A 26,173-nucleotide genomic window follows, 5' to 3' on the forward strand; every position below is an offset into this window, starting at 1 on the left:
GTGAAAACAGGGATGAGTTGCATAATTTGGGGTTATATATGTATCTTGATGACATTATGTTCTGATTTATCATAGATGCTTAAACACTGAAAGATTGAAACTTCTTTTCCAAGTTTCATAGCCTGCTACCGTATATGTGTAAAATCTAAATCCAAACTTCTTTTTTGCAATTTTTATGTTCATGTGCAGTAGTTGGTAAAACATAAGCGATTCACAAGATCAGAATGAATGTGCACCATTCCAATAAAACTCATTAAAAAAAGCTCTGATTACTGGTAATTAAATGTAGATTACTTGTATCACAGAGCTATAAATAGGCTTGTACGTGTACCGGTACCTGTATATTGTACAGTGTACTGAGCGCGTACACCAAAAAGAAATATCTGGATTGCAACATTGGGTAATCTGCATGTATGATATTATCATGTTATAGAACAGGTCATTACTGGGATTTAAACACAAAGTACATGTAGAATGTTTTATGAATAAGCTAGAACATCATCCTTCATTTCTTTTGTGGTTGTCTTGTTTTTATGGATTCATTATTTACATGTACATGTTTGGATTGATATGTGTTGTTTTTTGTTTACTGTGGGTTTTCTTTTGATTAATGGATTTTGCCCCTTGCTTGTGTAGAGTAATTTCATACATGTAATTTAAGTAGATGTATTTCCTATCCTGTGTGGAAACCGGGGAGGAAAAAAGAAGTCACAAACGTAGTACATGTAACAAGTACTGGTCAGCTTTTTATTATTCTGCTCACTAGTACACCTACATGTACAGATTTGCAAGTCAAATCTTTCTTGACTTTATAAGAAGCTTGTTTTCTTTACTGAAAATGAAATGTAGCAGTATGTACTGGTTAGCTTGAATGTGGTTTTGATTTCTTGAATCAACAGGTACACCAGTTAACCGTATTCCCATCATGGCTAAACAGGTGCTAGACCTGTATGAGTTATTCAACCTGGTTACATCCAAAGGTGGTTTGGTGGAGGTTATCAACAAGAAACAGTGGCGGGAGATTACCAAGGGGTTGAATCTCCCAGCTTCCATTACTAGTGCTGCTTTCACCCTCCGAACACAGTAAGTTACAAGTAATCATAGACCTCTGACACACTGCAATGTTAGGCATCATTTTCATTTTCAGTGAAAACTACAGTTTTGGAAGGAATTTTGCTGATTGTGTTAATGAAATGTTGTATAATTAGACTTTGTAGAAATTTTTCTTTTTGGGAGGGTTAGGTTTACCCAATTTTATACGATGCTTGAAAGATTTTCATCATCTAATTGATGGCCTGTAAATCACGCGTCATTGAATTATTAGTTCCATGTATCAGTATGGCAAAGCTTGTCATAACAAATAGGTTTATTCTACTGTAAATGGAACATTATATTCCAGAATCACAAGAAATTTAGAATTTAGAACAAATGATGAATGTTTCATCTTCATGTTTCATGTTCATGGATTGGAAAGAATAATTGAAGTAACATGTGTAATGGAAAACTCCGTCTGTCACCTCATGAAATTATTTTAACTATTGCAGTTGTATGTATTCATTATTTTCTTATTGCTCTGTGGAGGCATTTTACTCAGGGTCTGAACTACTAGACAGAATTTTTTTTGTCTAGTAGTTCAGACCCTGAGTAAAATTCCTCACTGGAGCTACTTGGGTTGGGTTGATAAATTAAACCCTCAGCAAACTTACGTCACCCTGGTTTGAATTATTTTTATTTTCTAACCCCATGTTTAACCCTGCATTTTTTCTAACTCATTTCATGCAGACCAAATTCACTTCACCCAGGGTGAATGTAACCCAGAGAATAGTTTACACTTGAATCTTTTACAGTTACCGTTAAGGGCAAATATTTGTAAAGTGCTGTGTTTACATGTATGTATTGCATCATCCAGACGTCCCCTGTAAACTACTGTTTCGGCCATCATATGAATGCTTAGAAATTCCTAGTGATCCTCTTCATAGCCTGCCAAAATGTCAACAGGTGTCCGAAATTTGATTTTGTTTCTTAAGCTTGTTTGGCTTCAGAACCACAAATGAAAATACAAAAATGATATGCAGTGGTGGACTGGAAAAAGTTTACCACACTCAAACTTAATCTTGCTGAGCCCACCAGTCCATGTATGTTGAGAGTTTTGTCCAGGGGGGGGGGAAATCTTGACCCTGGTCCAGAGACAGGTTGAAGCCAAGCCTCGATGGGGTTAGCTTGGGGTAAGTTGTAGGTTGAAAAATTTCAAATGTGAAACGCTCTGGTGGTTTTCAACCCTACGTCAACCTTGAATCAATCCTAAGATTTGTCTGGTGTGAAATAGCCTTAACTTTTGGGGGCGGGGGCAGGATTGAGAGGGGATACATGGGTAATAACAGTTTGAAATGGAAAAAGACTGCATTGGCTAGGGAAGCCAGTTATGTCAAGCTTGTTTATTCTTCTGTTCAAGTACTTTCTTTTTTCCAAGGCCTCTGTTCTTTACAGTTCTTTACCAAGGCATCTGTTGCTCTCATTTAGCTGTGTCTTACTGTGGAATATTTACAGATCAGAAACATTTGTGAGGAGGTGATTCCATAAAACTTTTTTCAACATTTTGAAAAGTACATGCAAATGTTTGGGAGAGGGAGGTTTTTGTGGTTCATTGTAAAATGCTGTCAATTTGGAGTAAAGCATAGTCAACATTTATTCTCTGATGCATGGATCTTGTGTGTACATCAAGAATGTTGCTTTATTTTATTCCAGCCATGCCTGTTTATGGTGATTTGTACTAGCCAGATGAAGTTTACTGTCAGTTGTGGGTGCAGAAAACCACTTTATCCCAATTTTCTTGGTTCTGGATCAAAGAGTTCATCAAAAAAACCACTGAGTGGCTCTGGCATTGAGTGGCAAGAATTTATTCAAAGGCATTGCACTATACAGGTATTCATCGCTGAAATGTCTGACACGTGTTATTAGAGTGGTCTGAAATGGTCTTGTTTTGCTGTAATTGTGTATAGTCGCAAGCATTCAACCGCTGATAATGCAACTGCTATAAAAACGATACTTGTAAAGTTGAGGGCCATATGACATTCATAAGCCAGCATTTTATTTCACAAAACACAATAACGGATACATGTCACCATGGCTTGAATATTCCTCTGTAAATTGAGGCACTAAAACATGAGCGAGGACTTTATTATTATCAATAATTGAGCAATTATGAATGGCTAATCATGTGGAACATCTGGATGGGAAGCTGAGTCTCATTGCCAGTATTAGCCACAGCCATCTTGATGGCAGAATCCACTTAACCCCCCCCCCCCAAAAAAAAAACCAATACAAATAAACATAGAAAAAAATGGGGGGGAAAAATTTCACTTGTCGTAGAAACTGTTTGATCTTTTTTTTGGATTGTGGTACATCATCTTTCGCAGTATTTTGTGTAGAGTCAAAATTCATGTGCATAAATGGCTTGCTTTGTATGATGTAAGAAGGAGGGAAACGAAGCAATCTGCTTTGTGTAACCTTTTCGGCTGGTAAACTGCTGTTGCAAATCAATGTTTCTTTGGACAGAAGCAGATTAAAGTGATAGCATACAATCATCACCTTGCTGAATACGCCATGTTCTGTACCCCAGCTCACATTTTGTACACTGTATCAGACATGGTTGTTACCGATAGGTGGTCATTATGAAGTTGGTGAAGTTGGCTAATCACATTGGAAGTTCCACACATTAATTGTCTTTTCTCTGCTTGTCTGTACATATTATGAGTGGAAAATATCAGTTGCCTAGGGTAACAAGTTTCACATGACACTTTATATATAGATGACTGCACTGTGACTTGATTTGACTCAACCTCCTTAGCCTGATGACTTGTCTCAACATTTCTGGCCAGATGACTAAAAGCAAATAATCACCTGTATGAAGTGCCAGTTTTAGAATATCTCAAAAACCGTTAAAGTGAGACAGTGTGGGTGTGCAAACTTATCTTGACTTCTGTACTTTTTTCCTGTGAAGTTGAGCATTAGAACTTGTACTTTCTATGTTCACTCTGTAATGCACGTAGAGTGTAGACAGTAAATTGGTAAATATTTATTATGGGTAATCCAAGAAAATACAAAGAACTTAAGATCTCTGATCCAAGCTGACTTTACATGTACATGTAAGTTTTGCCAGAGGCACAAGGACAGAGTGTACCGGTAAGTCTCTATGCAGTTATTGCATAGGATTTATTGTGGCATTTTTATGAATGTTGGGTACATCTATCTTTCTGAATATGCAATAATTTTTGTATTGAAAAAAAAATCCCCAGACATCCTTTGTACATGTCCTTTGTAGTGTAGTGTTGTTGTCACGCAACATGGCCCTTCACAGACACAAATTTAACTAGTGGAAAGAACAGTAAATACATACTTCAGAATCCGCGAGACCATGTGAGGAGTGGAGCTGTGATTGAGAAGCCCCTGAGGCAGTTTTTGTTGCCCCACCAAGTACATTGTATAATTCCATTCAATTATATCTAAAACTTGGTGTAGTGTACAAAATGGAAAATGAAATGTGTTTGTACCTCCGAGAGAGTCTTCTCTTTGTGCATGGAGAGACATGGACGGCATCTAAAGATACAATGGTTCAATTGCAACAGCTGGCTTAGTTCATGTCAACTGACCGACTTCATTATGTTATCAGACTTTGCTGTATGTCTTTAAAAAATGAAATACATGTAGTTTTTATGACATCATGCTTATACATGTATTTCTCAAATACCCTAATTTCAGGTATATTTGTATGGCATACCAAAACTTTTATCAAAAGAAAAACGCACACTCCCAAAATCCCAAACCAACAACCAATAACAATAATCTCAAGTCCACGAAACCCTAAGAATCCAAACCCCAAAACCAGTAATGCAGGACTTGATGAGTCCAAACCCTAATCAAGTCTGCACTTGAGTGGACTTCTTCTTGTGACTCGGCTCAAACTCAGTGAGCTCAGCTAGGCTCAGACTTGGTCTGAAGTAAGCTTAACTATATCACTGCCAAAAGCCCAAACCTACTCCAGTGATTGTCTTTTCTGACAACTGCCGCCCTCTCCCACCTGCTCCTGACTCCTCCCATCACCATCCTACTATGGTGGAAATGATGAGGCTGACAAACTGTACCACGGAATGACACCACTGGCATCTATTGCATTGCCCTTCATGTACCAAACAGGAAATCAAGAATTTGTCATTAGTTTGAAAAATATATGTACATGAATGAAAGACACTTCGGTGAAATTTTCACTGCATCCATCAATCAGATGCATGGCTGTGTGTCAGTATCAGTTGGTATGTTGATAATATACATACATGTACATGTACTGTACATACAGTACGTACTGTATTTCAGTACCCTCCCATGCAGTGTTTGATCAATTCAGTCAGACTTTCAAGGTTAAAATGGTTTTTTAATACACAGTCACTCTTTCAGTGACCAAAATTTTTCTTTGCTAAGTAAAGTTGGCTTTTTGTTTCAAACAAAGCTCTGTTCTTGAAGAGTCCATGTAAAGTTTGAGTCACAGAGTTTGAGTAAATTCAAGAACGTGTTTGTAGTCACTTAATTGAAACAAGAATGATTTGCTACTTCAGCAGATGCCATGAAGATCCTGGCCTCTGCCATTACAAGAGTGGAATTTATGACATGGTCACCATATTTACACAATATTTTAAGATACCACAGCATGTGTATAGATTTGAAGTCAGCATTTGTGTTGGAATCGGTCCAATTGCATTGTACTGTTAAGTACACAAAAGCATGCTTATTCGTGATTCCTATGTCATAGAGAGTGTACTTGTAAGCATTAAGCCTACCATAACCATTGCAATAAAAGTATTGGGATCTTACAGACAGAACTTGCAACTAATAGAAGTTGTACAATGTATAGTAGTTGAGCAGAGGCAGTTGATAGTTTCATTCACATCCACTGCCTTCTTGAAAGACTGTACTAATGGGTAATCCTTCATAACATATTGGGAATTGTTTAGCATTGTGGGTAGTTACTACCACAATCAAAAGTTGGTACCTTCCTATATGTACACACTGTGTTCACTCAGTAATGGTGACCCTATGTCACAGTCGCAACAAAATCTCATCCCAAGTAAACTCAAAAGAAAAGTGTTACCAGAGCCTATGGAAAGGCAGTGTGCGTGTGTTTAGGAGAAATTGACTGGCAGCTTATATGCCTTAGGTTTAAGTCCCACTTTAGTCAACCTTACATAGCTCATCAGAAATTTTGGCAATTAGCTCATTGGAAGAGCAGGTGATAGATACGCACTAGCCTGGGCTTGAATAACCCCCTACAATTATCTGTGAGTGTCACATCCTGTAGATAGAATATTTATCTGAACTGGGTCAACTCAAGTAAAGAACCCTAAAAACAGAGTTGCAGTGCCCGTACTCATTCTCATGAAATGTATTTGTATGCAAACAATTCCATGTACTCATACTATGGGTTAAGAACTGGGGCCAATTTCATAGAGCTGCTTAAGCACAAAATTTGCTTAAGTGCAAAAACAACTTGCTTAAAAAACAAAGGTTACCAGCTCAAAATCTATGTGATTGTCATACTAACCAAAAGACAGGTGAATACCATTCCAAAACAATATATATCACATGGAGATTTGGCTGGTAACCTGATTTGTCAAGCTGGTTTTTTCACGCTTAAGCAAATTTTGTGCTTAAAGCAGCTCTATGAAATTGGCCCCTGGTATGTCTCTTTGTTCTCATCTAGAAGTGCAATGTTTACTCATGCTTATGCTACAATACTGCCTGGATAGCATTTTCTGGCTGGTAGCAACATATGCCAATGAGGAATTCAGTATCCAAGGAAAAATGAGGCTGATGACTGAGAATGTTACTTTATGTTACTGTCTACCAGATATATGAAGTATCTGTACCCCTTTGAATGTGAGAAGCGCAAGTTGAGTACTCCATCGGAGCTGCAAGCTGCCATTGATGGTAACCGGCGTGAAGGTCGTAGGCAAGTCTACACCACCAATGCAACTGGTTTTGGGCTGTCACCGCATTCGCCTACCCTGCCCACCATGATACCCCACCCATCAGTCATTCCGCACAATGTTAGGGACTCGCCAGAATTTGGTAAGCTTTTGGATTTTTTAAGTATAGGAGAAAAATGGAGGAAATTTTTAAAAATCCCCTCAATTTAAAGTTGACACAGCCAGAAAGGAAACTAAATTTGATTTTTTTAAAACTGCTCCTCTTGCACCATGGAAAATTTAAAAAATGGTCAAGATCTGTGAACGTGACGTATTTCTGTCTTCATGTCTCCAACAGAAGAAGAACGTGACGCCAGGGATTTTCCATTCTCCAGATCATTTATGCAGCCACGGATGGCTAAACACCCTATGAAGCATGCCCTCTATGAGGAGCCACTCACACCACCACCAAAGCGCCCTCTGTTGACTGATGAGCAGCACCATCGCTACCTGCTGCAGCAACAGCAGCACCAGATGGTGCCTCCTGCTGCACATATCAAAGTCACAAGTAATCACGGTAAGATTCCATGGATACTGTAATTGGCCTGGGCACCTTACATTTACCACCAGTCTACTCTGAATGTCTTCAATACATGTGCATTTAAATTTCATTCAAACCGCATACATGTATATACATGTAGCAGTCAGTCAGAGCTGTTTCTGAAAACAGGGGCATCATCTTGGTTGGTCATCTTGGTCATCATGAGGTAGCCGGTTACAATGTAGTTGATACCTGTCAGGTGACCTTTAGTGTCAATATACATGGAGGGACCTTGTAAGAGTTTACTGTCAATGTCAAATAATCTGATGCATTAGGTGCTTTTAGTCAGGAAAAGTTCAGTCAGCACTGGTGCCCACCACGGGATTGGTTATAAATTTAACTACATGTATGTATATACCAAATGTCTGGGTATGTTTCATCATGCAATGGTAGTTCTGGTATATGTATGTCCATTTCTGGAGGTCATGTAACCCATTGAGTGGACTCATTGTGGGTGAGTAGCGTCCACCAGGCAAACGTGACCTGGGATAGCCATGCATGTATTTTGCTCAACAAATGAGACTGTGTGGATGAGGTTAAATCCAAGTTGATTGGTGGAAGCTACTTGAACCCACCCATTGAGCATGGGATGCTTTGAACAGGTATGGTGTGGAATGTGCACTTAAAAAGCGTAATCTTTGCCTGACAGTGTGGAACTTGTGCTGGTGGTGCTGATTTTTTTTCGCAGTCAATTTTTTTTCAACCAATATCAATCATATGACAATAAAAATCATCCACAAATTGTGCATGATTTAAAAACTTGCAAGATACTGTGCGTGTAAATGCATTAAATACCAATGATGGAGTTAGTCCTCATATCCGAGTACAGAGTACTCTGAATACATTAGGTGCCAAGTCTTGGACCAAGTACAACTACTCTGGTGACAAGTCTGAGTCCAAAGCATTGAGAATGAGCGCATTCAGAGCTGAGTACTGGGTCGAGTCTGAGTACCCAACATGTACATTTACAATACCAAAAACACATACATGTATGTATATTACTTGAACAAACACACCATAAACATACAACAATCACCTTTACCAAGTAATTTACACTTTCAACTTTTATGTGTGCAAAAATGTTTACATATTGACACATCAATGAATTCTCTGTCGTTTTGTGTTCACTGAGTGTTTTCATTAAAATGGGAAAAAAAAATCATGGATAACTTGACAGCCTGTGTCTAAGAATTGCAAAGAGAAAAAGTAAAGTGCAATAGGTTAGGACAAAACTCGCATATCTGAAATCACAGACGAATTCAACTATGAAAAAGCTACACAAAAGTGAAACAAAACCTCTGTCAGTGTCAATCCATGTGTGTTCACAGTGGCAAATAATGCAACTCTCACGGAGAATGAACTCGGCTCATATCAGCGCTACAATTTCCTATAGCAAAAGCTGGGGAGGCAGAAACTAGACTAGCAGAAAGGCTCCTTGTACCCAGGACACAGTAAGCAGTTTGTGCGTGTTAAAGACTACAGAGTGAAAGTACTGTTTCGCATTGTGTTATGTTCAAGGTTGAGCTTTGAAATCTCCGCTCAACACCGCTATTGATAAAAAAGTGAATTTTTTTTCTTGAGTACAAGGGTCGAGTACTGAGTACCTGAGGGTTAAGTGTACCCAAAATCTGAGTACAAAGAATCAAGTATGGGCCAAATACAATTAATTTTTGAGTACTGATAATTGAGTATGGGCTGAGTACTCTGGCGTACTCGAGTTATACTTGAGTACGAGTAAGAGTACTCCAACACTGATAAATACTTATAAATGGCTCGGGGAAATACTTTCTTCCTGTTTCAAGCTGGAACAGATTGTTTGGTCTTCTTTCAACCTACCCTAAACAGTTGCTAAATATGTAAATTCCTTTGCATCTGATTCAATTCGCTAAAACTTCTGATGAACCATAGTGCACCCTCTAGTCCCATGATGCATAGCAGAATGACCGCCATGTTCGTCCTTCTTTTCCTTGGATGATTCTAAACAGACGTGTCTTTTTGACATTTTAGAGTTTATCAACTTTCCGTTTCGCTCCACACCTTTGTGATATTCTAATCAAACCGTAACGTATTGTAATAAAAGTACATTCTATATTTCTGAGTTAATGTGTATATTTTCTTGTTTTGGTGGTATATTTTCTCTTCTCATGTGTGTGCATTTTATAGATTGTTGACTCTACGTGATTACTACCAAGCGATACATAGGGTCAACGGGGTGACCCTGGGGTTGTTGGGAGTCCCGTGAGGCGGTGCAAGCGATCTAATACTGCAGTCCCCCTTTTTCCTTGGCATATTTGTAGCGTCAATGAGGCGACTGTGGGTTTGTTGGGATTCATGGGGAAGTGTGAGTGTTGGGAATTCCGTGACCTCTATAGACCGACAGGAGTCGGTCTGCGGAGGATTGAGTGGCATCTTGCTAAACTTGTGATCCCGCGGCTAATCCCGGCTGGCAATGCAGTGCTGCAGTGCGTGCGATATCCATATGCTCAGTTATTCAATGTAACACAGAAGCATCGTAGTCAACGATAATGCAGAGTGGCACTGCACTCCGTGGTGAATTTTTCCCCTGCTTGCTGGTTCTAGGCGCAACACTTCTGCATCCCAGTTCCCCTGCATTCCAAACGGGTGACGCAGGCCGACAACAAGCTGCTGAGGGCAACACCTAACATCGCCATGGCTCACAAGTCTATGCGTCGGAGCGGCCCCACGCCACCAACGCTAGCTACTCCGGCTGCACCTCGCCAATCCCGTCCTGATGATTGCCAAGCTCGAACCTTCAGACCTCCACGTCAGGGCAGTTATGGTTCCTTTCACCCTTTTTGTCAACCCAGTTACCAGACGAATCATGGCCTTCCATCCTCCTCTTGATTTACCAAGCCACCCCAGAGGAGCTTCAAAGGAAGAACCAATGAGCCACGCTACCCCTGACCTCCTGGGGGTAGGCGTCGCAGACTATTCAGATTTGCCTCCACCTGCCGATCTCAGACCCGTTGGCGGGGGACTTCAACTCTCGTTGACCATTCTTTACGAATACGCCCTTGAATTCACGTCCGTACCTATCCTCTGTCCGACTTCAGTTCCTATTGACAAATCAAACGACAGGCACTGGAGTCTGAGATAGACTCTCTCCTTCAGAAACATGCTATCCACCCAGTTCCCAAATCTCAAGCGAACAAGGGCTTCATTTCAATGTTCTTCCTCATTCCAAAGAAGGAACTCAACACCTGGCAATTTATTATCAACCTCGAACCTCTGCACCGCTTTATCCGCCTGAAGAAATTCCGCATGGAGACCCTTTGGACAGTCACCTAATCTTTACAGGTACCGTGCTGGGCCTCTTCCATAGACTTGAAGGATGCCTACCTTCACATTCCGTTTCACCCACGAAGCTACGAATACCTACAACAGAAACCTCTTCGAATTCACGGCTCTCCCTTTCGGCCTCTCCACCTCACCGTGAGTGTTCTCAAGGGTTGCAAAGATAGTCGCCGCTCACCTTCGAAAGTGGGACATCATGCTGTTCCAGTACGTGGACGACTGGCTGATCATCGGCAGATCGTTCAACAAAGCAGAGGTTTCTACCCGCCTTACTTGTGTCATCACAATTGACTGGGCTTCATCATCAATCACGGGAAGTCAAATCTCACCCCAACGCATTACCCAATGTATCTAGGGGCATCTATCGACCTTCAACAAGGCATAATCTCACTGATGACCGAACGCATCAGCAATCTTCTTGACCACGTGAAAGTCTTCTCTACCGAGCAGTCTGCTCTGGCCCGCGCCTGGCCCCGTCTCCTTGGCTTGATGGCCAGCATGGTGGATCTCATTCCCCTCTGCAGGCTGTACATGCGCCCACTGCAACTTCATCTCTTAGCGCTTTACAGGCCAAAATGGGACTCAATCAATCTCCAGGTCCTCATATAATATTTCATCTGCCCCCATCTATAGTGGCAGTTAGGGAAGGAGCACCTCTCTCTCGGAGTTCCCTTCCCTAAAGTGAACCCCGAAATAGCTATAACCTTGGACACTTCTCATCTGGGCTAGGGAGCCTTTCTATTGCAGTTTAGGGTTTATGGGACCTTCAGCTCCAAGTGAGTCACATCAATATACTGGAACTTCAGGCCGTATTCAATGCACTGAAGGCTTTCTGCCCAAGCATCATAGGCAAATAAGTCCTCATCCACTCGGACAACTCCACAGTGGTGTCATACATCAATCGCTAGGGATGCACACATTCACCCTGCCTGTGCCTCCTGATGAGACAGATATTCCTTCGGACCCAGGATTATGACATTGACCTCCAGGTGACTCACATTCCTGGTGTTGACAACTCCATAGCAGATGCTCTCTCTCTCGGGGAAAGGTACGTCCCTCGGAGTGGACTCTGCACACCAGTGTAGTCAAACAGATCTTCACCGAAGTAGAAAAAATGAACATCGATCTTTTCGCCTCAGCAGAGTGTTCTGCACCAGGTTTTACCACCTGCAACCCTGGGTAACGAATGCTCTTCAAAGCACTTGGGAAGGGATGTTGGCCTACGCTTTCCCTCTAATATCCCTAATACCAGCAGTTCTCTCCAAGATCGAAAGGGAATGCTGCCCCGTCCTTCTCATTGCCCCCTTCTGGCCACGCCAGCCGTGGTTCCTGCATCTGACCTGACTTCTCATCTGTGTACTAGTGATCCTTCCTCACAGACCGGGTCTGCTATATCAACCGAAGTCAGGCGTGCTTCACCCTCATCCGACGTCACTACACCTGACCTGTTGGCTGTTGTCAAACAGTCCTTCAGATCAGCAGGACTTTCTGATGAAGCTGCCAAAATGGCCTTGAAGAGTCAACGCCAGTCCACACACAGCATTTGTGACTCCAGATTATGATATTTTACTTTGTGGTGTTCAGAGCGAGGTCTTTCTCTGACTGAAGTTTCTGTGACCTCTATAGCTGACTTTTGATTCATGCACCTGTTCAAATCAGATCTTCAGGTTTCAACTATCTGTAATTAACGGTCAGCCATTGCGGCCATACATGATGGCTTACCAGATGGTTCGACTGTGTCCAACAATACTGCTCTTAAACATCTACTCCGGGGGATTTTTCTTGAGCGTTCCCCAACTAAAAGACTAATTCCTTCATGGGACTTGTCAGCTGTCCTCCAACTGCTTGTTGATCCTCCCTTTGAGCCTCTCAGCGACGCATCGTTGATCAACTTATTGGTGAAACTGGCATTCCTGCTGGCAGTTACTACCTCACAGTGAACTGAGGGCATTGTCCATCTCAGATGGCCACATCCGATGGAAACCCTATGGTGTTCATCTTATCCCAACACTTGCTTTTCTCACCAAAAACCAGTCAGTTTCCTTCCATCCTCCTGATATTTTTGTACCAAACATTACCAAAAACACTGGCACTCCCGACGACAAACCATGGTGCCCAGTGCGGACTCTTAAATGGTACTTAACCAAAACCAGAAACTTCAGGGGTACAACTTCGCAGCTTTTCATCACCACAGTGAAACCTCACCGAGCTGCAACCAGAGACACTATAGCCAGATGGGCAGTTTTAGTTATCAAGTTTGCCAACCCAGATTGGCAGAACTCTGTGGACACTTCGCCTCATCAGGGCTCATGGTATCCGAGCAGTTTCCACATCATGGGCTTACTTCAGGGGCGCACCGATGGAGGAAACATGCAAGGCAGCCTGCTGGCAGACCCCATCTACTTCCACCACATGCTACCTCACCGATGTTGTACAAAAGGACTCTGCGCATGGCAGAGCGGTCCTAACATCGGCTACATCGATGCCGAAGGGTTCCTAATCAAAGTGGCCCAACACTGGAGCAACATAACAACTCCATTATTTAGTGAGTCAGCAATAAAGTTTGGACAAGTTCATACTCCTTTGGCATTCTCATTATGTCCTCGCCGCACCCCCCTCCAAGGGCTCGGTCTACTCTGCATATTTAGCGACTGTTTGGGGTAGGCTGAAACCAGAAGACTCCTCCCCATGGAAATGTGGGTGAGGTCTACTATTGAATACCCGGCTCCCTCCCATCCTTCCCCACTGTTGGCTTGGATGGTTTGAATACCAGAAAAGAGGGATGAACATGGCGGCCATTCCGCTATGTTTCATGGGACTAGAGGGCGTACTACAGTTGATCAGAAGTTTTAGCCAATTGAATCAGACGCAAAGGAATTTACATATTTAGCGACTGTTTGATTCCTTAGCAAACCTCACCCACATTTCTGTGGGGGAGGATTTTGATCCTTGCGTAACCTGATAAAAATGTCTGCAAATAATTCTAATTTCCTTGAAAACCCATCACTATTCAATACCTGAAGCATCAGCACTGTGAACCACATGGAAACTGTCAGTTATCAGGGCTCGGATATTTTACTTATTAAACTTGGGTAGTTATCGAAAAAAGTATCGTGATCACGATAAATGGATTTCTCAGTTCTCGATTCAGCTACCAGTATAAGATACGCACAAAACATTTCTGGAACACGTAAGTATGCCTGAAAGTACCTACTAGTATGTGACCCATCACGACAAAATGAGTGTAAAGTCACATTCCGCTCTTTCCTATTTTGACGGTTCAGATAGTCAGATATTGAATTAGAGGTAAATTTTTTTTTTGCATTTTGTAATATTTGGAAAGAGTAAACTGCCTCCTTTTTAATTTAAAATTTTGTGTGGAATCATATTTAAAAATTTCATTTTTAATAGCAATTTTGACGATAGCGTTATTGTACCTGGTCAAAAATGTTGAAACAATGTTGAGAAACAAAGATGCAAAGCTACCAGAACAATGCATATTGTCACCTGACACTTTTTTCTCAAGTGTTCCTTGCACATGCCATTGAAAGGCTCTTTTTCTGCTGAATTCAAAAATATGAATATCTCAATTTCTGAAAATTCCAACAGTCAGCTCATTTTGTGGTGACAGGTCACATATGAACATGTCCATGTACGTGGCTAAGTTGGAGTCTCGGCATGCATTTACTGTTTTGGAAAATCACTGGTTCACCCGTTGTTGGAACATACACATAGGATAATGGCACCAGCAAAATTGTTGTTTGCTTCGCACATGATCTGGTTCAGGCTTGTTTGGCATTCAGCCCAAGGTTTTGAAGCCTCACTTATATTACATATTGCTGCAAAATGGGGAAAAGCAAACAAAGTATCGTCAGTTTCTTTTCAAATGCTATAGTTTTATAAAAATGATATTGGTGATGATATCCTGGTATTCATTCAGTATGTTCTCAAAAAGTAAACCATTCAAATCTTTTTTAGACAGTAACGTATCATGATAATAAAGTTGTGATATCATTCACCAGCAGTGCCAAAACCCATAGGATATATGCAGCACCATGAGGAAGTCGGCTTGTATTTGTGCAGGCCCTGTAGTGTAATGGTGGGACTTTATTGATTAATCTGATTTTGACTGCTCTGTCTGGTTTTGATTTGTGAAATGGATATTTGGAAAACCAAATACTGTGGGAGCTTCAGCTGTATTAGAGAAAAAATTACTTTTGCCTTTGGGGTTATCCAGTCTTAAACTTAATTTTTCAGGAATAAAAAACTTTCCCATCCATCCAAATTATACTTTAGATGGTTCTAAAGATGATTGCATTTGTTTTATCAGGCAGTGACTGCACTCGGCTCAGACTACTCAGCTTCCTGATGTTCTTGTGTATAACACAGTATGGCCCTGCTCCATCAAAGGAGCAACGTGCTGCACAACCACCTTGTGCATGGTTATGGGTCCCACAAAGAATATGATTATGACTATGGGACTTAATACAAGAAGACATAAACATCAAAGATTCCCATTTCATATTATTGGTGAAATTTGGGTCAAGATCAGAAGATTCATGTATGCAAACTGACGGTGATTTTCTATCAGAGTTGCAGGGGTGGGTGTTGACATGTTAATGGAAGGAATGCAGAGAGCAACGTAATCAAGACGCACACTGCTACGCGAACGTATGGAAATGTGCCAAACAGAGGTGTCACCAACAATGCAAACCAGCCTGCCAGCGATTGGCATGCTGGCATGACCAGCGTGCAACAATGTCCCTCTCACTTAGGCCCGCAAATTTTGGCCATTTTCTTCTTAAAAAAATTACACCCGTTTGGTCAACTAAATAGTTGACCATCAATGAAATGCATGAAACTGGAGTATGGGTTTGGCATCACAAGGAGGTACACTCAATCTAAAAGGGTACAGTATTTTCTGCAAAAAATCACTTAGTTTCAGATGCCAGATGGGGTGGAATGATGATGTTATGCACCATCTTTTCCATTTGTGTCTGCACCCTCCCTTCTTACTGACCATCTGCATTACAAACAACCCTATGGAAACCAGGCTTTACAGCAATTCCCTTGCACAATACTGGATAGTGTGAATACTTTTCTTAGTTATTCCTATGTATGGATATTGGAATTAGATTGCAGAGGTTGAAGATGTATACTATGGTGCCCTTACTTACCCGTATGCCCAAACCAGGAGTTGTAGTAAATTTTGCTCCACAACTTTGTCTTGGAGTGTAGATTTGGAATTATCCAGCTTGTCCCACCATCAGTATGGAGCCCACAAAGCCTTTGTATTCATTTTTAATGCCATGGATACTTTGAAGAAGGCAACATAAGAAATAAACTGAGACTATTTTGTTGAAAGTTTCCTGTGTTTTTGTCCTCTGCAGCTCAGCGTGACACAGGTCTCCCCCTATTTGAGCTCCGTGGAGATAATTCCCTTATCGTCAGCATTGAGCTTAACGGGGTGCTCTACCAAGGGGTCCTATACCCCCGAGGCACCCCTCTTCATGTCCTTACCAACAGGGCAACAGGGTCATCCTCCTGAGGTACCCCCTCGCATCACGTGATCTGACCATGTATGATCGACCAAGTCTTTCATTTTTATACACTTAGCTCTGCAGTAGCAGATCCATGTATAGTTAAGTTCTCTGAATGGAGTCGGTCTACTGCCATATGGTTTGTATATACATGCATAACATTGTATAGGGGATTGTAAAGATCATACATGTCCCAGAGATGTGTGGCTGTCCTCTAGACATCTCACTCCCATTACCATAGCAATTTAGGGGTTGTGTACATTTTGTGTCTTCAGATCTTCAGGGCCAAACTTCTAAGACCCTACAACATGCTGCATGGATGTTTGATCGTTCCTGTTTTAATCATCTAGTTTGCAAGCATTCCCAGAAACATAGGTGCCACTGAGCAAGGTTTAATCCTTTAAGAGCAGGGAAAAATTAACTCAATCAACTTTTTCATTGATACTCTTTTAGTGATGCTAATGCCGCACATTTTTGTATGAAAGTTTACTAACCTCCATGTTTTTCTCACCAGTTTATGCAGTTCAAAGCTGCTGTTCTCATGCATCATGAAATTTGCCTTTTAAAGTAACAAGTTTTTGTCTTCGTTGGTAATACAAAATAAAAAGAGTATGTTAACAGACTGGCTTTAGAAATGTTAACAAGGAAATTTTTAAAATGATGGTCAATTGAACTAAATTGTCGGGTTCACACACACACAAACCTACACAAAATTCAGTAACAGAGTAACTTGAAATTAGGTATGCTTGTAAGGTATAAGGACTGCAATAGATGTCAATACATTTTGTCGGGTTCACCACAAAGTGACATGTAGGATAGTTTGGTGCATAATGAAGTGACTTACCGGTACTGTCCATAGCCTTTGTACAGACGATACGTCACTCTGTGGTGTGGCAACTATGCACGATACGTCACTTCATGGTGAACCTGACAAAATGTATTGACATCTATTGCAGTCCTTATACCTTACAAGCATACCTAATTTCAAATTACTCTGTTACTGAATTTTGTGTAGGTGTGTGTGTGTGTGGGGGGGGGTTTGAATTCCCTTACCTCTGTTACAGGCCAAGCCATATCAAAATGGTCCTTTCAGGGTCAAGTGTGCAGAATTGACTGAATATCTTGCACATAACAACCACTGCATTTATTCTGAATGCCATTTACTATAATTACTATGTGTGATAAGATCTCAAGTGACTTGAAGGATAGACATGGTGCACCATGTAAATGGTGAAAGCAAAATCTGTGGTTAGAAATCTGTGACAAATGCCACAGTACCCAACCAATATAATATTGTAAAAATAAAAGAAGTCTTAAGGGTCTCTTGGAAACTTGTACGTCTTTGAGTTCTGTGGCTGTGATTTATCTGAAGTGTCTGGCTTTCAGGCTGGGTCTCTGAAGGAAAATCTCTCTTTGTGTAGTATTAAATGAGAAAGAGTAACAAAGTGAGACTGATTTTTGTTGGGTAATACAATACTGAAGTGTGACATTACTTGAACCTGGAAGTGTAGAGCAAACAAATTGAGTACATGTGTGTGTTTTGGTTCATGCACTGGTTCTTGCGCAAATGCCTTTTACACACAGTTTACACACATAACTGTAAGCGTGACATAGAACTTCGGTATTCTATATGGGTGATGCACAGTACAATACGTCACCAAGAGGCTGCCAGGGAGAGGCCACTTTTCAAGTTAACAGTTGGTGAAAGCATGGCTGCCTTACCAAAATTTGCATTTTAGCATATGCATTTCAGCGTATGTCAGTAGACGACATACTGAAATTTTTGATAGCTTGAGATTTTCCATTCCAAAGAAAGAAGAAAAAAATTGCCACTCAAACTAGACTCACAAATCTTCTTCCCTGCCCGACAAACATCTGGAATAATTCAAGTTCTCCACAAGCAGCTGCTGAGTAGAATTTGTTGATCATTTCCCACAATGAATTGCAAATAAATGGCCTTTCCATGGCATACCCTTTTGTGGGTCACTGTATTGTGAATTACCCCTATTAAACTATAACAATGTTATTTCATGATATATTATGGTGTTAAATAATCAGTGGAGAACTGTTTTTCCCCATTGTATATATTTTTAAAGTTAACAGATAATTACAAACCTGGAAGAGTAAAAAGTGTTCTCATTGTTATGTAAAAGATAATAATTTTTAAAGTGCTGATATGAATTTTGCAGAAACTTTTTATTCCAATGTGACCATTTATCTGGGTAATAATGTTTTCTTTTTAAGTAGACTAGTGCTTCTCCTCAGTGATATGCTGTTGCCTCAGCAATATGAAATTTGGCAATACTGATTTGAGTATCTTATGAAACAAATCTGAGAATTGTTCCTTTTGGAAATTTTTCCTTGCGGAGGAAATGAGTAATTTTGCCTTTGATCTAGTGAAGCAGTTTGTGACATTCACATCATAAAGATAAATGTTGGTTATTTATGGATATGGTCAAAATCAGTTTAATGGTAGTCTTTTTCAAAGTATTTCATTTTGACATTTTCTTGACAATATTTTAATATTATGAAATTGGTAAATAAGTGTTATTACATGTAGGCATCATTTGATAAAATGTTATTGGTGACTCATTAAGACATTCAATTAATTTGAAAATTTTTTGTTGCTGCATTTTGACAATCATCTTTACTTACATAGTATTGTATACTAATCTCAAAATTGTTCATATTTATGTTGTTTACAAAATCTGTTCCGTAAAATATTAACTGAGATTTGACTACAGAGGCTTGATGACTGTTTATCAAAGTAGTGCTTGACTTGGTTGTCAAAATCACTTGTTGTACACTTACTCAGTGTGATAGCCTCTTAGTGATTCACAGTGGTTTTTATTATAAACCTGCAGTATTAAAAAATACATGAATTAGAAACTACTGTGAAACAATGTGCCTTTTAACTTAAATCCAAGATTTTAAATTGATTGCTTTTTGTGTTATCACTGGCAAACCCAGTTTCCTTTCATATCATCCAGACTTTCCATGAAATGCATTTACTTCCACGCACATAATCACTACCAGTGATAGATTTACTTGAACAAGACTCCAAGGGGTGTCGTAGATCCCAGACCTTGAAAATCCTACTGCAAAATTGTTTGACAATGAATTTGCTTTCCATTTGCAAAGTTAATTTTCATCCAACATTACTAAACATTCTGTGCAAGGCTTTCAAGCTGATAATGCATCAGGCGTTCTTGAATGTGGTATGTTTGAAATTGAAATAATGGATGGACATTGGAAGAAGATTCAAGAAAGAACTGATCTATACTTGTCAGTCATGATAGAAATTGTACGTTGCATAAAATACATTTATCCCTTAAGGAAATTACTGGCTTAGATTTTCTTGCTCGTAGTTGTTACTTGAAGTACATGTACATGTATTTCACTCCCTGCTTTTGAAATTTAGAAGACAAACATTTTGCTGGTGTAAGATGTAGCAAAATATTTTGATATTTGACATGAAGTATGTCAGAGTATCATTCCGATGAGATATTCACACAATTAATGCCTTGCCAAGTGGCTAAATATCCAACCAGCAATATATCCTGGGTATTTTGTAAGGAAAATTCTTTCATTGACTTTTTATACAAGAAATATTTTATGTATTCAGTGTTTGAATATATTTTTCTGTCGATCTATCATTGCAGCTATATGGTGTCACATTTTTATTATTTTAAGTAAATATTTTAGTCTTTTGATAAAATATTACCCAAGATGGCAGAATCATCTTTGTGCAAGTAATCATTTATTACTTGCAGATCTAGGGTGTGGAGTAAAATAATCTAGATTCTGAGTGATACACAGAATTATTTATTCCAATGTATCATTCTGATGTATGTAAATATTTTATTGAGTTCAGTGTACATTATATATTGTATTTTCCTTCCAAGGGCATATTATGTAGGTTAGCTTTTGAGGCTGTTGGGAATCACAGAGCCTGTAATATACAAGTATCTTTGATCTATTTTTTTGTTTTTGATTTTACCTTCTTTTAATTTTTTTTAAGTTTTGAATTGTTTTGATTTTTGTCTTTGTTTTGAGTGTATTTTATACTGTACAGAGACAATCATTGGTGTTAAAAAAATTGCCATGCAGAGAAGTATATTAAGAAAAGTAAATGGGTTTTGATTGGAAAAGGTGCCTTTGGTAAAAACATTCTATTATTGCAGGATTTTGTCGCAACTACTGCCTCATTGCAGCCTCTATGCAAGTGAGTTAATTTGCATGGTGCTCTGACAAGCGTAAAAACAATGACAGTGAGCCATAAACCAGTCTTTTATTCCGCAGTTGGTTTGATAAGTCATTCTTATATCATTTGAACTTTTTGTGCCTCCATTTTGGAATGACTGTAAGGGTCAAATTTGTTTGAAATCTACCAGCAGTCATTGGTTACAGGGTTTTTTTGCAGAAGGAAAGAAACCAAACAAAAGGAAAAAAGAATGCAGGTCCACATTATTTGGTACAGGATTTCAAACTAGTGTATTTCAAGGTGCAGTTGGTTCTAGTTGTGAAAATATTAGCTGTACTCTAACTTTAGGTGTTTGCATCCTTGTTACCATTGCCAAATTGTGTCTGTGGATTTTCTCTCTCAACACTAGTGACCTTTGGGTAAAATCTTCTTCTGTGTATGGTATGTACCTATCTGTTTCCCATTCTGTGCTGTAAGCAAGTGTTGTCCTCAGTATTGAATATTGCAATAAACATTGTCTTTCTAATAAAGCTGGACAAGTTGTAGATTTCATTGTTGGTTGAGCTGGAATGCTGAACAGCCATCCTTAATGTGTCTTTCAGTCCCCATATTAAACTGTGTACTGTCACATAGTGCCAAAAGTACAAGCTCTTACTTGAAATCAGCATCATGTGAGTGCAACATGGTATTTTGTAAATGAGTGTGATATAGTGCAGTTAGGCAATACCTATTTGATGACCCCATTGCTAGCTGCTCAGGGGACATGAGACCTTTTCAATTGGTGGTTCTTAACTAGAACTCCTGGACTTCTCAAAAACTTTTACCTCAACTCCTTTCAAAGTGAGTAAAATTTAGAAATATACACTGTACATGTATACCTTTGTGGAAATTTCTCTTTTGGGGAGAAAAAGAATGGTGTCTGATCCAGTAACTTCCATAATTTAATGTAATGCTTTCATGAATATTATAACAGATACTTTATGACTAAGAAAAGCAGGGAACCACAAATGACGAATATGAAAATGCCACAAAAATACTCCACTTACTGGTCAAGATGTGCATTTATTTTAGCATAGTGGGAATAGTTCAGGGAAACCATTGGATTAGTGTGTATTTGGTTCCCTTACTTTGATGAATGTGCTTTCACATCTGCTGATTTTCCCTTCCCCATACATACAGAGCATCCCTCAGTCAGTTTCTACCATATAATCATACTCTGTGCAACCCATGAAAGAGAATGAGCCAGTTTAATATTTCAGGTCATTTACATTTGAATGACTCTATCTGGGGCATACACTGTTGGAATACTGAACTGGCTCATTCATTGTCCATGGGTTTATGCATTCATTGTAATACTGATTTGACTGGCCAAAGTAATTCAAAAAAATCTCAGGAAGGAGTAGAGTTTATTTGAATTAGGCCTGTAATTTAATCTAATCAAAAAAATAATGCTAAAAATGCATCCTCTACAACTAATTGAGAAAATGTTACAGTTCCTGGTAAATTTTTTAAAATCATACTTAATTTCTGAATTTCATACCTTTTTTCAGTGTCAGAAAGATTCCATTTTTCACAGTATACTGATAAATGTAGTTGCAACAGCTTATCAACAAATTCCTGTGATTGTAGAAAACTGGTTAATTATATACATGCACAAGTTCAACTGCAATGGATATTGAACTGGAACCAATCCCTGATACTGCTTTTGCATTTTTGTGGACTTAAAAGTTTATCACTACAATCTGTTTCCATGCTTATATTGTCATTGTTATTTCCTATTTAAATATAGAACTCAAACCTAGTGCAATTGCAGATTTTTTCCTGAATTAAGAAAAAAATCTTCCAGAAGGGAAATATCTTGCAATTTCATGTGGAGTTTGACTTTAAAGAGTATTTGGGGATAACATGATTTTTCGGGGAAGAAAAACCCACCAGTCCACAGATTTGAACCCAAACCTGCATCTGAGAAGCATAATGCTTTTACCATTACGCTACCATGTTTACTTACTGTTGTTTGGTTAATTTAGTAATTACTGACTGCATTACAAATAATTTATGACTGATTTACCATCGAATATAACTTTTTTTGGTGATTGAACAGCTATTTATTTGCTTTGCAAATACCAGGTAACAAAGACCACTCTGTCTGTGAAATATCTTTACTGTAATGAAAATAATCATGCATTCCCCCGTGTAACAATGTTGGACATTTCCCTTGGAAGAGTTTCTCACACAGAAACTGACACGTCCAATCTTGCTTTTTTACAAACATACACCAGCTCTCACTGCTTTGGAAGTCTAATCATAATGTGTAAGGCCGATAGGATGTTACCACTTTGATACACGTAAACACTGCATATGTGTTTTCATGCTCAGGTGCATGACAGCCACCCCTAAAAGAACTGATGGCAAAATAGCTGAAACATGTCAGCAGAAATGTGATGACTTTGGCATTTTCCCGGAACATTTATGAAATACAAAGTTCACAGAGATAGCCTGAAAAGTAGAAATTGATTAGACGTTAAACCACTGTATTATATGAACCCAGTTGCACAAAATTTGAAACGATTTCCGAAAAAGTGATTTTTTACAAAAAATAAACATGATCAGATTTAAGAGAAAATATGTCCATCGTCTCCCCATTTTAAAACAACTTTTCCAGATTATCCAGTATACAACATAAAGTGCCATGTGTATTAAGACCCGATAAAAACATTGGTAGTATTGTCAAGTTATTGCAAATTGAATATCTTACATGAGAATCATTTGTATGTAGTAGTGCATGTATATGTATAGCTGCGTTGATGGAGTACATGTGCATGAATGTGCACACATAAATCATGGCCAACCGGTCGATAGAGAGCCAAAATTGAAATTGATCAAACTAACAAAGAGCAATTTGCAACAGCTTAAATATATTAACATGGTAACCTTTTTGAAACACTCTTTCAATTATCAAGATATGCAGCTTGTGTGAAACAACTGGAGACCAATTCAAATTTTCGAGTTTAAAATAACCCTTTTTACATTGTGAAATGTAACGTACACAAATACATTTCCCCCCATTTTTCCAAATGTCACGTATGATTAACAAGAAGCACATCACAAAATGAAATCTGAAGCCTGATTATATTTCTCTGGTGTAAATTCAGCAAACTTTTACACAATGCTAAAGATCTCCGCAGATGGGTTTTGGTATAGTCGTTTGCCAGCTGGTATTGCCATTTTAAAATGCAATAGAAAGTGACCATGACTTTTCTGAATTTTAGTGCATGCACACGAACTAAGTGGAAGGGGTGAATATGTGTGTCTACAAACAGCCTGACAAATACGTGTAAACTTATGAGGATCAGAGAGGGGAGCACTGGGCCTAATTCTCCCCTGATTCTTTACAGGTTAGTGCATGTGATAAAGTCATGACCATTCTCTTACTACAACCTGCTTCTACAGCCTGGCATCAGACCCCACTTACATGAATTTAAAGTCCCCTCAGCAGCCTGAGATATACAGTATACTGGGATCAGTGCTGCCCCACTTTGTGTTCAGTCAACTTCAAATTGCCTTATTACATTTACAGGCAACAGTTGGAAGATTTTCATTTGATTCAATTAATAAATGATTCCAAATTACTCTGCAGTCAGAAATGAAGCCAAAATGGGAAATGAAACCGAGATTTGGATAATGGTCCAGATTATCCGATGATGACATTCATCACTCTAGCTCCTTGAGGTAACTACAGATGACATCACAATCACATTTGTTAACATCTGTGCTGCCTTCCACTAGCAGTAAAAAACCTGGCAGGCAAGACAGCAATAATGTTACACAAGGTATTTCAGGATTTTAGATAATTGCAGTTGATACTCTGTATGGAGGCAGCACAAATGGTCCAAGGATGGTAATGAAAGGTGAAAGAGGTTTCAGTGAGAGCAAACAGTTGCTTTGCATCAACAGAAGGCACTGTTTATCTCAGAGGGTAGACTTCCAACCCAGGAGAGCTTCCAATCATTATTTTCAGACTGCAATGGGAGACATAGATGTGACTTTACCACCAAGTCCCTTCTTGTCATCTGGTTCCTTCTCATTGCTCATGAGTTGCATCACGCTTTCTATAGATCTCTCCATGTTGTCAACTCGCTCAGTCAGTCGCCTGATTGATTCACTGTACTTGAAATCACGCTGCTGCTGTTCCTCTTGAAAAGTTGAGTATGTGTCCACCCTTGTAATGAGAAATGCACAGGAATTGGTACACTTTAGTACTTGCATAGATTAAAGGCACTGAAAAGGCCCTTTTTAACCTTGCTGATTCCTGCATAGTGCATTTTTGTTCCCCATTCAAGGCAAGGTTTCTGGTTTAAATCGTTCAGAAAAACGACTTGCAAAATCTGACTTGAACAAATTTGATTTGTTGACATTACCAACTTGTGTTGAAATAAATACAAGAAAAAATAGTATCTTTGACTTTCTCTGCACAAAACCAAATCTGTTTTCATTCTTCTGAAGTTTTCTCATAAGAAATATGAGCACAAAATAATGGACAAATTAGGCAGACTTATTTGCAAAATACAAGTCACATCACCATTGTCAAATGTCAGAAAAATTGTACCACATCAATCAGGACGTGACACAAGTTGACTAAACAATGAATTCAGACTTGACTTGTGGGAAAACTACTTGTGAATTGACCTGTACAAATAAGTGGTTGAAACACCGCTCAAGGATGCATAGTATCATCAGCTCTCATTTAGGGTAGTACTATGCATTCTTTTGGTGTAAAATGTCATACAAGACTTCAAATTGTTCACATGTTAAATGTCCAATTTGACCTCACTTTTCTGATATCCTTTGTATTGTTCCATTGACTGATGACTGTTCCTCCAGAGCTTTTTGTCTCAAATAGTTCTCTGTGCACTCTTCTTCAAAGTTGTAAAGCAGCTGCATTGAAGGTTCGTCTAAAATCTCCTCTGACCAAAGTAAAAAAGAATCACAGTTGTTGATTTCTGACAGGGTATATTTCACATTTCCGAAAACCACATTAAACTGTTTTGTGATTAATTTTCTCGAAAATCAAATCTAAAAGACGCAATTTCATTCTAGTCTGATATTTATTACCAACAGTTTAATTCCATTTTACTGTTAGTCCCATTTATCACAAATCAGTGAGTCCTTTCGAATTCAAACTTAATTTAGTATAGTTACCAGAACACAATCTTTTCTACAAAATCCTCAAGCTGTCTCAATGGAAAAACTGAATACAGCCTTAGTCATCCAAACTCTCAATTAATTTTTTGAATGTGTTCCTTGGACAGGTGACTATTCATGTTTTCTTCAAATTTTCTGACAATTCCTAAAACATATTGAGGCAGTACAAGTCATATCCGTTGGGGATGGTTTCAAGTATAATGTATGCCTGAATTTAGGAACGGTTGATTACAAACAGCACAATATCGGCCCAAGACACTGACACAAAGCATCATTCAAAGTAAGCAACACATTTTTGTGATGAGCCTAAATCATGCAACATTCTTCACTTCTAAGAGCATTTGGGAGGACAAGT

General features: G+C 39.1%; 2 protein-coding genes across 8 annotated transcripts in view; one reads left to right on the forward strand and one right to left on the reverse strand.

Annotated features, from left to right (window-relative positions):
* Positions 1 to 17,162, forward strand: part of LOC110977286 (AT-rich interactive domain-containing protein 3A-like) — a 59,000-nt gene extending 41,838 nt beyond the window's left edge. Inside the window, exons 4-7 of the mRNA XM_022231269.2 lie at positions 900 to 1,083; positions 6,899 to 7,119; positions 7,315 to 7,533; positions 16,263 to 17,162. Coding sequence (XP_022086961.1) covers positions 900 to 1,083; positions 6,899 to 7,119; positions 7,315 to 7,533; positions 16,263 to 16,420 — 782 coding nt within the window. The 3' untranslated portion in view covers positions 16,421 to 17,162. The remainder of the gene's footprint in view (positions 1 to 899; positions 1,084 to 6,898; positions 7,120 to 7,314; positions 7,534 to 16,262) is intronic.
* A 4,491-nt stretch (positions 17,163 to 21,653) lies between these two features.
* The window catches only part of LOC110977258 (transient receptor potential cation channel subfamily M member 3-like), a 66,891-nt gene continuing 62,371 nt past the window's right edge, over positions 21,654 to 26,173 (reverse strand). For all 7 annotated transcript variants that reach the window (XM_087137435.1, XM_022231218.2, XM_087137436.1 and 4 more), the window contains 2 exons: positions 25,448 to 25,580; positions 21,654 to 24,835 (listed from right to left, as the gene is read on the reverse strand). In XM_087137435.1, the coding sequence (XP_086993561.1) occupies positions 24,631 to 24,835; positions 25,448 to 25,580 (338 nt within the window). In that variant the 3' untranslated portion in view covers positions 21,654 to 24,630. The remainder of the gene's footprint in view (positions 24,836 to 25,447; positions 25,581 to 26,173) is intronic.

Source organism: Acanthaster planci, linkage group LG05, assembly GCF_054643075.1.
Source record: "Acanthaster planci isolate LZ-2023a linkage group LG05, COTS_SCS, whole genome shotgun sequence".
In the NCBI taxonomy this organism is placed as follows: Eukaryota; Metazoa; Echinodermata; class Asteroidea; order Valvatida; family Acanthasteridae; genus Acanthaster; species Acanthaster planci.